The sequence below is a fragment of the Pristis pectinata genome, chromosome 16, assembly GCF_009764475.1.
Source record: "Pristis pectinata isolate sPriPec2 chromosome 16, sPriPec2.1.pri, whole genome shotgun sequence".
NCBI classification, from domain to species: Eukaryota; Metazoa; Chordata; class Chondrichthyes; order Rhinopristiformes; family Pristidae; genus Pristis; species Pristis pectinata.
Window position 1 is genome coordinate 40232193 of NC_067420.1, and position 15415 is coordinate 40247607.

General features: G+C 46.7%; 1 protein-coding gene across 1 annotated transcript in view; it reads right to left on the bottom strand.

The window, feature by feature from the left end:
• Positions 1–634: 634 nt before the first annotated feature.
• The window catches only part of LOC127578877 (neurensin-1-like), a 29551-nt gene continuing 14770 nt past the window's right edge, over positions 635–15415 (bottom strand). The window contains exon 3 of the mRNA XM_052031409.1: positions 635–3281. Coding sequence (XP_051887369.1) covers positions 2886–3281 — 396 coding nt within the window. The 3' untranslated portion in view covers positions 635–2885. The remainder of the gene's footprint in view (positions 3282–15415) is intronic.

A 15415-nucleotide genomic window follows, 5' to 3' on the forward strand; every position in this document is an offset into this window, starting at 1 on the left:
TATCTGCTTCCCCCAATACCCCTGGCAGCCTGTTCCAGCGTCCCACCACTCTCTGTGTAAAAAACTTGCCCCACACATCTCTTTCAAACTTTCCCCCTCCCACCTTAAATTCCATCAATCTACCTTGGTTTGGCAACTGCTCTGCCCAAGACCGCAAGAAATTGCAGAGAGTTGTGCACACTGCCCAGTCCGTCACGCAAACCAGCCTCCCCTCCATGCACTTCCTGCTGCCTCGGGAAAGCAGCCAACATAATCAAAGACCCCTCTCACCCCGATCATTCTCTCTTCCCCCCCCCTCCCATCGGGCAGAAGATACAAAAGCTTGAGAACATGTACAACCAGGCTTAAGGACAACTTCTATCCCACTGTTATAAGACTCTTGAATGGTCCCATTGTATGATAAGATGGACTCTTGACCACACAATCTCCCTCGTCATGGCCTTGCACCTTATTGTCTACCTGCACTGCACTTTCTCTGTAACTGTAACACTTTATTCTGCATTCTGTTATTGTTTTCCCTTGTACTACCTCAATGCACTGTTGTAATGAAATGATCTGTATGGATGGCATGTAAAACAAAGTTTTTCATTGTACCTCAGTACATGTGACAATAATAAACCAATTTACCAACTTAAAAGAAGAAGAGAATTTATACAGTGAGTAGAGAGAGTTTCAGTAAATGTTCACAAACACTCTGTGCCTGCAGTGGGTAGTGATGTGGTTCTTTTATTCATGTATTTCAGTTGCTTATATCTCATGAAGTTGTGACAAAATCATTTTGGGATGAAGGTGGACTCCATCATGATTGGGTGGGTTCAGTACACTGCACCTTCGGAAGGCATTTCCACAGCCCTTGTGGAACAGGTCATGGGATGCATTGTAGTCCTGTTGCTAGGCTTGTAGTGTATGGGGTTGGACTAACAACCTAGGGATCTGAGTTCAAATCCCAACACAATGGCTGGAGAGTCAAAATTCTATTCATAAAATAAATCTAGAATTTAAAAAGCTAGTGATAAGCTCTGTGAAAACTGCAGGTTATCATTAAAATACCTGGATAGAGTGGACGTGGAGAGGATGTTCCCATCAGGAGGAAAGTCTAGGATTCGAGGGCACAGCCTCAGAATAAAGGGACGTCCCTTTAGAACTGAGATGAGGAGGAATTTCTTCAGCCAGAGGGTGGTGAATCTGTGGAATTTGTTGCCACAGAGGGCTGTGGAGGCCAAGTCATTGGGTGCATTTAGGGCAGAGATTGATAGGTTCTTGACTGGTAAGGGGGTTAAGGGTTACTGAGAGAAGGCGGGAGAGTGGGGTTAAAAAAAATCAGCCATGATTGAATGGCGGAGCAGACTCGATGGGCCGAATGGCCTAATTCTGCTCCTATATCTTGTACTTTATGGTCTGAAATGTCGGTTTCATTGAGGCCTTTGGGAGAAGGAAGACAGAGTGTGTCGGCTTTGAAGTGACTTAGCAAGAGACAGTTCAAGAGCAGTTAGGGAGAGGTAAGAAATGCTGGCCTTCCTCGTGACACCCATGTCCCGTGGATGACTTAACAAGTTCATGGTAACTTCAACTCCAAGAGCAGTTAATCAACTCAAAACAGCCTGTGGGTAGGGTGAAAGGTGGTAACTCCACACCCTGGTCTCCTGGAGATAAGGAAGAACCTCCAGGATGCACCTGTGAGTCCATTGAAGTGTCTCACTTGGGGTTGGGAAGGTGGGTGTTGGGAAGAGGGGATGATTTTCAGTCTTTGCTCCCTCCACTTGGATGCATGGAATCATTTTTCCCTGCTCCGCACTTCACTACTTTGCTCTTGGGAAATATCTGAAATGAAATTAAAGAATTGAGATTTCTGAGTAAAATTGAGACGACGTCTCCTTTGTGGAAGAACTGATTTTCATTTAACCTCCCAAATGATCACACTTATTGCAATTATATTAACAAAGGGGGCAGCAGATGGGGTGGATAAAGATCCTTTTGACTTAATTTGCTAAGATAAAAGCAGAGTGCCCATCGACTCTCTTGCTTTAGACGTGGATCAGCACTCCATGATGCCGCTGATGAGATCAGGTCACCAAGTATTTCCTCAACATAACAAATGGTACTTCATCAAACAGCACAGTAGCACAGCTGGTAGAGCCGCTGCCTCACAGCTCTGGAGACCCGGGTTCAATCCCGACCTCCGGTGCTGTCTGTGTGGAGTTTGTGGCCGTGTGGGTTTCCTCAAGGTGCTCTGGTTTCCTCCCACATCCCAAAGATGTACGGGTTGGTAGGTTAATAGGTTAATTGGTAACTGTAAGTTCCCCCTAGTTTATGACTGATAGGTAGAATCCAGGGAGCTATTGATGGGAATCTGGGAAGAATTGATTAGAGGGAAAATTAGTGGGAGAATGGGATTGCTCTGTGAGCCGGAATAGACACGATGGGCCGAACAAAATGGCTTCCTTCTATGTTGCAAGAAAAGACGGGGGAGAAACGTTGACTCCCATGTCACATCTCCCATGACATCTCAGTCCAGGTGACCAAAAATTCGGTCAACAAGGTACGGTTATTGAGGAGCACCTTAAAGGAGATAGAGAGGAGGATAGAGGTTTCAGAGCTTGGGGCTTGGGCTACTGAAGGCAAAGCAACCGATGGTGGTGTGAGAGACATCAAAGGGGAGAAAAGGCCAGAAAAGACGTGACATTACCACAGCAGGTTTGGCAGTGCTAGGCATTGGATTGGAACATCTCTAGGTCAACGAAAGGCAAGGTGGAGGGGAGTGGGTACTGGGATTCAACATTAATGTAGAAGCCCTTCTCAAAGCCATTGTATGGAAATGTGGCCATTTGATGAGGACTTCACGTACATGGGGTTGACCTGTTCCAGAAGGGCTTGGATGTGTCTCCTCATGTTCCTGTCTTGGGCTGGACATTTTGTACCCGCGTAAAGCCAACGGGGATTTGGGCGTCCCCCAGCGACCCAGTCTTTAGAACTGCTCTGTGTTGCCTCTGCTGCGGCCCTTCCTTCAGGATGGGGGAAAACTGTCTCTCCTCATCCCTGGGGACGTGTCTGGAAATGGTCAGGACCAGAACGCACGCCGCTATTGCCGTGCCACCCACGCTGAAGAGGATGGCTCCGACCAGCTTGCTGACCTCGAGGGCCTCGTTGTACTCGATGGCCCGCTTGTCCACGACAAGGAAGTCGTCTTCTCCGATGCCTTCGATCTTCGGGGGTACCAGGTATCCGGTGGTGACTGTTGCCATGCCGACGAGGAAGAGGATGGTCCCCGCTGACAGGCCTACCTGGAAACAACAAGAGGAACAATATTGATCCATCCCCTGATTCTAGTTTCGCACAACAGAGGAATGGGGAAATTTCATTAGTTTGTAGCACCAGAGGAGAGCAATTCAAATTGGCAGGACATCAAGTATTCAGTTCCCTTCATTCTTTCTGTGGTGATAATCTTTTACAGATTTGTTTCTTTGACTGCATGGCATTGAGTATAGGAGTTGGGACATAATGTTGCAGTTGTATAACTCGTTGGTGAGGCCGCACTTGGAGTATTGTGTACAATTTTGGTCGCCCTGTTATAGGAAAGATGCGGCTAAACTGGAAAGAGTGCAGAGAAGACTTACGAGGATGTTGCCAGCACTAGAGGGCCTGAGTTATCGGAAGAGGTTGGCCAGACTAGGTCTTTATACTTAGAACGTAGGAGAATGAAGGGCGACCTTACAGAAGTGTTTCAAATTATGAGAAGCATAGGCAAGGTGGACGGTAACAGTCTGTTCCCCAGGGTCGGGGAGTCCAAAACTGGGGGGCATACTGTAGGTTTAGGGTGAGAGGGGAAGGATTTAAAAGGGACCTGAGGGGCAACTTCTTCACACAGAGGGTGGTGAGTATATGGAAAGAGCTGCCAGAGGAAGTGGTTGAGGCAGGTACAATAGTATCATTTAGGAAGCACTTGGATAGGTACATGGAGGGGAGGGGCCTGGAGGGATATGGACCGAACACAGGAAATTGAGACGAGCTGGGTGGACAATATGGTTGGCATGGACTGGTTGGGTCAAACAGGCCTCTATCCATGCTGTATTCCATGACCCTATGGATCATATTGGAATTATTATCCAAGGAAAATCGCAGTCAAAAAAACGAGGCTATGTGTGCTTATTAATGAAGGGATTCCAATTAATTTTTAAACCATAGAACCATAGAACAATACAGCACAATACAGGCCCTTTGGCCCACAATGTTGTGCCGGCCTTCAAACCACACCTAAGGCTATCTAACCCCTTCCTCCCACATATCCCTCTATTTTAAATTCCTCCATATGCTTATCTAACAATCTCTTGAACTTGACCAATGTATCAGCCTCCACCACCATCCCAGGCAGCGCATTCCATGCACCAACCACTCTCTGAGTGAAAAACCTCCCTCTGACATCTCCCTTGAACTTCCCACCCATTACCTTATAGCCATGTCCTCTTGTATTGAGCATTGGTGTCCTGGGAAAGAGGTGCTGGTTGTCCACTCTATCTATTCCTCTTAATACCTTGTACACCTCTATCATGTCTCCCCTCATCCTCCTTCTCTCCAATGAGTAAAGCCCTAGTTCCCTTAGTCTCTCCTCATATTCCACACTCTCTAATCCAGGCAGCATCCTGGTAAATCTCCTCTGAACCCTCTCCAATGCCTCCACATCCTTCCTATAATGAGGCGACCAGAACTGGACACAGTACTCTAAGTGTGGTCTAACCAGAGCTTTGTAAAGCTGCATCATTACTTCGCGGATCTTAAACTCGATCCCACGACTTATGAAAGCTAACATCCCATAAGCTTTCTTAACTACCCTATCTACTTGTGAGGCGACTTTCAGTGATCTGTGGATATGAACCCCCAGATCCCTCTGCTCCTCTACACTGCCCAGAATCCTGCCATTTACCTTGTACTCTGCCCCAGAGTTTGTCCTTCCAAAGTGTACCACCTCACACTTCTCCGGATTGAACTCCATCTGCCACTTGTCAGCCCAGCTCTGCATCCTATCAATATCCCTCTGTAAGCTTCGACAGCCCTCCACACTATCCACAGCACCACCGATCTTTGTGTCATCTGCAAACTTGCTAACCCAGCCTTCCACCCCCTCATCTAAGTCATTAATAAATATCACAAAAAGTAGAGGTCCCAGAACTGATCCCTGTGGGACACCACTAGTCACAGCCCTTCAATCCGAATGCACTCCCTCCATCACAACCCTCTGCTTTCTACAGGCAAGCCAATTCTGAATCCACACTGCCAAGCCTCCCTGGATCCCTTGGCCTCTGACCTTCTGAAGAAGCCTACCGTGCGGACCATTGTCAAACGCCTTACTAAAATCCATGTAGACCACATCCACTACACTACCCTCATCAATCTCCCTGGTCACCTCCTCAAAGAACCCTATCAGGTTTGTGAGGCAAGATCTCCCCTTCACAAAGCCATGCTGGCTGCCCCTAATCAGTCCATGATTCTCTAAATGCTCATAGATCCTATCTCTTAGAATCCTTTCTAACAGCTTACCCACCACAGACATAAGGCTCACTGGTCTGTAATTCCCTGGACTATCCCTACTACCTTTTTTGAATAAGGGGACAACATTCGCCACCCTCCAATCCTCCGGTACCATCCCCGTGGACAACGAGGACTCAAAGCTCCCAACCAACGATTCAGCAATCTCCTCCCTTGCCTCACGGAGCAGCCTGGGGAATATTCCATCAGGCCCCGGGGACTTATCTGTCCTAATATTTTCTAACAGCTCCAACACATCCTCTCTCTTGATACCTACATACTCTAGAACTAATGTTAATATTTGCTCCATTGATGTGCAATAAACAAAACTTTATATTTGCGAATAAACTAATTTCCATCTAAACAGCATATTAATCAGGTCCAACCACATTATGCGTGGATCAGTGGGATTAGTCGCTCTCCTCTGAGGGTTGTGAGTTCAAATCTCGCTCCCCCATCTCCCTGCCCAAGACTCCTATCCTCCCCACCCTTCCACCCCACACTTTAGCAGCTGACTCCACACTGCAGTGCTGGGGGAGTGCTACACTCTCAGTCATGTTCTCTTGTTTTAGATGAAGCATTAAACTGAGGCCCATCTGTTTGTTCAGTGAAATGTTAATGGTTTCCATTGCACTCTGTGAAAAGGAACAGGAGATTCCTTCTGATCAAGAGTCCCCCTCCTGAGAATATCACCCACTACCAGGTTAACAGGTCACCACTTGTTACTGCTTTAAGGACCTTGTTGAGTGTATATTGGCTTTGGGATGTTGAGAGGTAAGCATTATGAATTTGAGTCTTTCTGTAGCTGTGACACTTTACTCTGTACTGTTATTGTTTTTACCTGTACTACCTCAATGCACTCTGTACTAACTCAATGTAACTGCGCTGTGTAATGAACTGACCTGTACGATCGGTAGGCAAGACAAGTTTTTCACTGTACCTCGGTACAAGTGACAATAATAAACCAATACCAATATCGATATTTGGGAGTGAGAGTGAGTATAATGCTCAGCCCCAACACCAAATGCAATGATACTAATCCTGCATTTCTATAACATCTTTTACATCCTTTTCCGAACTTCCCAAAGCACCTTAAGGTCGATGAAATATGTTTTGAAGTGAAGACACTGTTGAGTTGTTAGAATGTGGCTGGAGCCGGAGTCAGGGTCCTGAGCCGGAGCTGGGGTCAGGGTCTGAGCCGGATCTGGAGCCAGAGCCAGAGTCAGGGTCTGGGCCGGAGCCAGAGTCAGGGTCTGGAGTGTGGGCCAGGTGCGTATCTGGTGACAAGGTTCAGGAACATGGGGGTGAGTGATTTGGGCTGGTTTGCAGAGTCTGGTGTGCTTGTATATTCTAGATCCTTTTAACAAAATGAAGCAGGCATTCTGAGACTTGATGTTGATGGCAGTTGACGTTGCTGATTGGAGAGAGGACTCAATACTTGGGTAAGGTCTCCCCTGCACAAAGATTCATGCTGGATGCACAACGTCAGAAAACAATCCTGTTTGCTCTTTGCTCATTGGTTCTGAAGCATCTCCAGAGAGAAACATGACACAATCTGCCCCCATACCCGGCACCACGCCAAGAAGCATCCGTGCTCACTGACTGCGATGGCTCCCAGTCCGCTAAGATCTCGATGACAAGCTTCTCATTTATGTCTGCAAATCCCTCAGTGGCCTTGTGCCTCCCTCATCCCATCTCCCATCCCTCCTCCCCCTGCGATCTTCTCCAACAAGCAGAGAGGTATTTGCACCTCTCTGATTCTGGTCTCTTGATTGTCTCGAGATATAATGATTCCAACATTGGCAGTTGTTCCGACAGCTGCCAAGGGCCAAAGGAACAGAATTCCTTCCCAAACCTCTCCACTGTGCTACCTTATTCCCAGCTCCTTCACAAAGCTGAATACCCCCTGTCTTAATGCCTCCTCATGTGGCTTGGTATCACGAGCCAGTCGTGTGATCACATCATGTGATTGATTACACCCCTGTGAAGCACCTTGAGACATTTCATTACGTTACAGTCATTATAAAGATGCAACATTTGTACGTGTGGATGACTCAAGCCAGCCTTTTTTTAGTGGGAGCTGTGCTGATATTTAATTCAACAGGAGTAGAATCTATCCAGTGATATGAGTCATCATAATGCATTGTGCGTCTGCAACTGGGGCTGTTTGTAAATGGATTTTCCCTTGTTAAAGACTGGCGCTTGTGGATCTGCTGACAGCTGAGACTGTCCTTGAACAGGTTACTGTTTGCTTCACACTGTCAAAGGTACATTTAGCATCCTATTATTCCTCTTCCCAGCAATAACCCAACTCCCCCACTAACCCTTCCAACAGAAATGAACCACTCTGCTTATTTGACATGGGATGATACATCTCATTATGAGTGATTTAATGAGAATTTCATCTCATAAAAGAACAAAGAATTAATGCATGACTGCACCTTTCTACTCAACTCTTTTGGGATTAACCTGGTACTGGTGATAGGGATCCTGGTTCAATACCACATTGGTTACCCCAGCAGTATTTCAGGTTGGTACATAGAGAATAAGGAACATTGGTGTCAATTATTGCCTTTGCTGCTAGGAATGTGTAGGAAAATCAGGTGGGCAATCTCAGTCAGGATAGAGCAGCTGCATTAAAGTTGAAAAACATTAACACTGCACTACAGATGCAGCTGAGGTTGCAAGTGCTGAATGATTGCAAAGTTCGCCTCCTGATACTTGGCTAATTCCAATGGAACCAAATAACTGGAGGAGAACACAACACCATACCAGGCACTTGGTCAAAGCTAGTGAGCTGAAATAAAGTCAGATCCAGGTTAGTTTATTGTCATATACACCAGGGTGCAATGAAATTCCTTGCTCACGTGAAGCTCACAGAGTAAACAGTGTACAGGATATTAATAAATGCCACAATAAATACAGCGACGAGTGCAGAACAACGGAATGGTGCAAAGTACAGCTCAGTAGTGCAGTCTGAAGTAATGCGAAAAAAATGCTAAAGTGACAATAACAGAAGAGGTAGAAATTAAGGGTTCGAGACCGTGGCAGCACCACCGGGAAGGGATGTGACAGAGGTGATTGGTTCAGGAGTCTGCAGCAGTTGTACAAGTCGTCACACCAGCATACACACTGCTGCAGACACAATTACCCACACGCTTTCTCTCCTCTCTCTCTCTCTCCCCCTCACATTACGTGCACACACACACACACACCACACACACACACACACACACACACAAACACAAACAGACAAACACACACACACTCACACACACACTCGCTCACATTCACATAGGTTCCTGCACACTCACATGTGCACCCTCTGCACTTGTTTAAGGCAGCATTGATAGAAGTGACCACCACACAATCCTTGTGAAGAGAAAGTTCTGCCTTCACCCTCTGTGATACGACCTTTCTGCTAAATGGGAAAAACTCAGATCAGATCCAACAACTCAAAGATGGGTGTTTAGGAGGCGTGGTGGGCCAGCAGAGGAATGCATGCTGCCACCGTCTGTAATCTTGGCCTGGTGAATCCCTCTCTGGCACTTCAGGGACGTCAGGGGATTTAGTGGGGAATACAGAGAGTGGATGGAAGCAGCAACGGGTGTACCTAAAAAACGGGGAACCGATGTGATGAAGCAGCAATGCAGAACCATGCAGCAAGGACAACATGCAATAGGTGCAGTTCAGCAATCCCACAGCCAACGATCAGATCAAAACTTTGCAGTTCTATCTTCTGCATTCCGCTGAGTGAAGGACAATTCAGCGAATAGGAGAAGGAGGCTCCTCGAACATTCCTAGGTTCAACATTTGCACAGATGTGGCATCAAGGAGCTCTGGTAAAACACAGTGGTGCAGCCGGTGGAGCTGCTGCCCTCACAGCTCCAGAGACCCGGGTTCAATCCTGACCTCGGCCGCTGTCTGCGTGGAACTTGTGCAGTCTCCCTGTGGCCGCGTGGGTTTCCCCCAGGCACTCTGGTTTCCTCCCACATCCCACAAAGATGTGCGCCTTGGCAAGCTAATTGGCCGCTGTAAATTTCCCCTACTGTGTAGGTGGGTGGTGGAATCTGGGGGGGAGTGGATGAGAATGTGGGGAGAATGAAAAATGGGATTAATGTAGGATTGGTGTAAATGGGCGGGTAGATAGTCGGCACGGACTCTGTGGGTCTGTTTCTGTGTTGTATCTCTCTATGAAGTCAATGGGTATCTAAGGATACCCATTGTGTGTGTGTGTGTGTGTGTGTGTGTGTGTGTGTGTGTGTGTGTGTGTGTGTGTGTGTGTGTTTGTGTGTGTGTGGGAGAGAGTGTGTGGGTAAGTGTGTCTGCAGCAGTGTGTACGCTGGTGTGAGCCTGATCATTGACGATTGTACAACTGCTGTCAGACTCCTGAACCAGTCACCTCTCTCACATCCCCTTCCCGGTGGTGCTGCCACGGTCTCGAACCCTTAATTCTACCTCTTCTGCTATTGTCACTTTATCATTTTTTTGGCATTACTTCAGACTGCACTACTGAGCTGTACTTTGCACCATTCCGTTGTTCTGCACTCGTCGCTGTAGTAGAGTGCTGCCTTAGATAAAGGAAGGTGGTTGAGGTTGTTGGAAGTCAATCACACCAGTCCCAGGACATCTCTGCAGGAGCTCTTCAGGTCCAAGCAACTTCACTGCTTCATCAATGACATTCCTTCCATCTTAAGGCCAGAAGTCGGATGACAGAAGTGGTGCCCCATAGTGACAGTGTGTGCCATCTACAAAATGCCCTGCAGTTACTCGCCTAGGCTGCTCTGACAGCACCTCCCAAACCTGAGACCTGACCACCCGAGGACAGCAGCTGCAGGGGAACACCACCGCCTGTGGGTTCCCCTCCAAGTCACACACCAACCTGATTTGGAAATATATCACCACTGCTTCATCGCTGGGTCTAAGTCCTGAAACTCCCTCCCCAACATCACAGTGGGAGCACCTTCACCAGTTCAACAAGATGGTTCACCAGCACCTTCTCAGTGGAATTAAGGATGGGCAATAAATTCTGGCCCTACCAGGAGCTCCATTTAATAAAAATCATTTACCTAACCACAAAAGATGGACTCTTGACCTCACAAACTACCTCGTAATGACCCTTGCACCTTACTGTCTGCCTGCACTGCACTTTCTCTGTAACTGTAACACTTTATTTTGCATTCTGTTATTGCTTTTCCCTTGTATGACCTCGATGTGATGAAATGATCTGTATGGATGGCATGCAAAACTAAATTTTTCACTGTACCTCGGTAACCTGGGGGATACACTAGAGGCCCGAGTTATCATACAATAATGAACCAATTTCAAATCCATTAGCTCGCATATTCTCTCATTCATATTCCAATGAAGCCTCACATATGTAAACAAAACACAATTCCAAATGCATTCCCACAGACACACATAGAGTCATAGAGCAATACAGCACGGATACATGCCCTTCAGCCCAACCAGTCCATGCCGACCACGGTGCCCACCCAGCTAGTCCCAATTTCCTGCATTCAGCTCATATTCCTTTAAGCCCCGCCCCGCCCCTCCATGTACCTATCCAAGTGCTTCTTAAATGATACTATTGTACCTGCCTCACCCACTCCCTCTGGCAGCCCGTTCCATATAGTCACCACCCTCTGCGTGAAAAAGTTTCCCCTCAGGTCCCTTTTGAATCTTTCCCCTCTTACCCTAAACCTATGCCCCCTAGTTTTGGACTCCCCTACTCTGGGGAAAAGACTGTTACCGTCCACCTTATCTATGCCTCTCATAATTTCAAAAATTTCTATAAGGTTGCCCCTCATTCTCCTACATTCCAAGGAATAAAGTCCTAGCCTGGCCAACCTCTGCCTATCACTCAGACCCTCTAGTCCTGGCAAAATTCTCAGAAATCTGTGCACTCTTTCCAGTTTGACCACATCTTTCCTATAACAAGGTGAACAAAATTCTACACAGTACTCCAGGTGTGGCCTCACCAACGACTTATACAACTGCAACATACTGAACACTCTCTCTCTTCCACACAGTTCATGAATAATGTGTAATATTCCTATTGGTCTTGTTGCAACTTCAGTCCCTGGCCAAAGAAACAGTCCACCCACTGCCCAAGGACCCAACAGGCAGATTCAGCCAGCAATAACCTCCCCAGTTCTATGAATAATAACTCTTACCAAGAATGTTAAGTATTGCAGATTTAGAAAATCCAAACTGAATTTCCGTGTCAACTTTCAACTGCCTGGGTCAATGTCAGAGATGTTCTGTGGTCCGTGAAATGATTTAACATACTGCATCCTCAAACAGAACTGACCGTGCCGTGCAACGGATCCAAGGCCAAGAAAGAACAGTAAGCAACAACTTACATTTACATAGCATCTTCGAAGTAGTGAAACATTCCGAAGAGTTTGGAGACAGAAGGAACTGCAGATGCTGGAATCTGAAGCAAAATCTCGAGTCCTGTATTGGGACTCAACCTGAAACGTCAACTATTCTCTTGCCTCCACAGATGCTGCCCGACCCGCTGAGTTCCTCCAGCAACTTGTTCTTTAATTCCAAAGAGTCCCATGGGGGTGCTTTCAAACTAATATCTGAGAACTGATAAGGTGTCAGCATTGGGAAGATGGTTACGGGGGAAGTTTTAAAGACTGAGTAATAAGGAGAGATTGGGAAAGCTAGGACTTTATTCCTTGGAGCGTAGGACACTGAGGGGTGACCTTATAGAAGTGTTTAAAATAATGAGGGCATAGATAGAGTGAATGCACTCAGTCCTTTTCCCAGGGGAAAGGAATCAAAAACTAGAGGGCATAGGTTTAAGGTGAGAGGGGAAAGATTTACAGGAACTGAGGCGTAAATTCTTCACCTAGAGGGTGGTGTGTAAATGGAACGAGCTGCCAGAAGAAGTGGATGAGGCAGGTACAATAACAACATTTAAAAGACCCTTGGACAGGTACATGGTAAGGAAAGATTTAGAGGGATATGGGCCAAACGCTGGCAAATGGGCCTAGTTTAGGTGAGCACCTTGGTTGGCGTGGACGAGTTGGGCCGCGGGGCCTGTTTCCATGCTACCCTATGACTCTATGAGTGTCTTAAGGGAGAACTGACAGAGATGGGAGCGGATTTCCTGGCTCAGCTTGTTGAAACAGCCATCTATGGCTGTGCGATAATAATCAATGCCAAGTTAGCAGGAATGGACGTGAGCAGCGATGTCAAGAGGAAGATGGAGACACAAGAGACTGCAGATGCTGGAATCTGGAGCAACAAGCAAGGTGCTGGAGGAACTCAGCGGGTCAGGCAGCAGTCAACATTTCCAGTCGAAATCTGCATTGATGGAGACCCTTGACTCAAAATGTTGACTGTCCATTTCCCTCCACAGATGCCGCCTGACCCATTGAGTTGAGTTCCTCCAGCATCGTGTTCGTTGCTGAGAGAAAGGTGTGTCCATCGTAGGGTGCACATACTCCAGTTGCAGCTTGTGGCTTGGTAGTTGGGCGAGAACCTCCAGACCTGAGGGCAAGTCACGCAGAGACTCCACCGAAGCTTAGGGAGCCCCGGTCATTTTTCATGAAGACCTGACGACAGTGGGTCAGGTCCGGAGAGAGATTACAGGTGTGCAAGTGAGGGACACGCACCTGCACAAGACCCTTGGACACAGACCCTGTGAGCCCGGTGTTAATCTGCCCCTGGCCTTCATGTCCCAACCAGGGGAAAGAAAGGAAAAGAGCAGAAGGAAGAGGGAAAGCAAGGAGGGAATGAAAGAATAAAGGAGAAAAACAGACGGATTTTTAATCTTGCTCTGCACTTTGAGCCCCATTGCAGCCAATTATGTACTTTTTCTCAAGTGCAGACCCTGTTGTAGTGAAATTAAAGCAGCCCACTGGATTCCTGTGATAACAGATAATGCTCAGAAGAACATCAAGGCTGAAATCTAATCTCTGCCCTCTGTCAATGAGAAACCCCTCAACACTGCTCTTGGTACCTTTACACCACTGTCTGTCTTTCCTGATCGGATTAATGCCAAATAAACAAAACCAGGATACATTATTCTTCACTCCGAGCCATCTAAACCTCTTGCCTAGATGCCACTTGATAATCATGCCTGGATCTAAACTTAACCAGCTAGGGAGTCATGCTCCTACATTGCAGACTAGTTAATATCTAGTTAGCATGAGTGGCATAGCTCATGTGCATCTATTGTGGTGTGTGTGTGTGTGTGTGTGTGTGTGTGTGTGTGTGTGTGTGTGTGTGTGTGTGTGTGTGTGTGTGTGTGTGTGTGTGTGTGTGTGTGGGGATGTGTGTCTGGATGTCTGTATATGTGTGTGTCTGTGCGTGTGTGGGGATGTGTGTCTGGATGTCTGTATATGTGTGTGTCTGTGCGTGTGTGTGTGGATATGTCTGTTTGTATGCCTGTGTATTTCTATTATGCGTGTATGTGTGTGCTTCTGTGTGTAGTGCGTTTATGGTATGTGGTCTACAGCGTGTATATAAGTGTGTGTTTATGTGTATGTGTGTCTGTGTACAGTGTCTGCGTGTGCCTTTATTATACATGAGTATGTGAACGCCTGATTTTCTGTGTGTCTGCGTGTGCCTCTGCCGAATTCATAACTCCAATAACCGTCCAGCGGCTGCTCCTGGGCTCTGACTTAGGTGGGATTCAGACCCATCATTTCCTCATTAACAACAACAATTTGCACTTATACAGCACCAAAATACCCCAATATGCTTCGTGGAAAGCTCACCCAAACACAAAGCCAGCAGAAATGGGGACAACAAGTCTTGTTGGAGAGGTGGGCTTTAAAGAGGATCGTAACTCTGGCCTCTAGTCTGTCCCCCAGATTTCCATCACTCCACCACAAAGCTCTAGAATTGCCTCCCTAAACACTACCACCTTTTTTTTCCTTTAGCCCACACCTCCATCTACATTCTAGCATTCCATCTACACTTCCCACCACCGCCATTATAAGACTATTGAACGGTGCCCTCGTACGATAAGATGGACTCTAGATTCACAATTTACCTCGTTGTGGCCTTGCACCTTATTGTCTGCCTGCTCTGCACTTTCTCTGTAACTGTAACACTATATTCTGCATTCTGTTATTGTTTTACCCTGTACTACCTCAATGCACTGTGTAATGAATTGATCTGTACGAACGGTATGCAAGACAAGTTTTTCACTGTACCTCGGTACATGTGACAATAATAAACCAATTCCAATACCAATACCTCTGTTTACCCTTCCCGTTGTCTTGGGAAAACAGCCAATATAATCAAGGATCCCTCCCACCCCGGACATTCTCCCTTCTCCCCCCTTCCATCAGGTAGAAGATAAAAAAGCTTGAAAACACACACCACCAGGCTCAAGGACAGCTTCTATCACGGTGCTTTAGGACTCCTGAGTGGACCTCTTGTACAATAAAGACGAACTCTTCATCTCTCAATCTACCTTGTTATGACCTTGGACCTTATTGTCTACCTGCACTGCACTTTCTCTGTAACTGTAACACTATATTCTGCATTCTGCTGTTGTTTTTCCCTTGTACTACCTCGATGTACTGATGTATGGAATGATCTGTCTGGATGGCAGGCAAACAGAAGTTTTTCACTGTATCTTGGTACATCTTACAATTATAATAATAACCAAACCTTCTCCTTGAAACCTACTACTTGAACAAGCTGGAGACACAAAGGACTGCAGACGATGGAAGCTGGAGACAAAAATAAACTGTTGGAGGAACTCAGCTGGTGTCCAGATGAAGGGTCTCGACCCGAAACATCGACTCTCCATTCCCCTCCCCAGGTGCTGCCTGACCTGTTAAGTTCCTCCAGCATCTTGCATTTGAACAAGCTGTTAGTTATATGTCCAAAATATCTCACTGTATTGGATTTTGTGAAGATG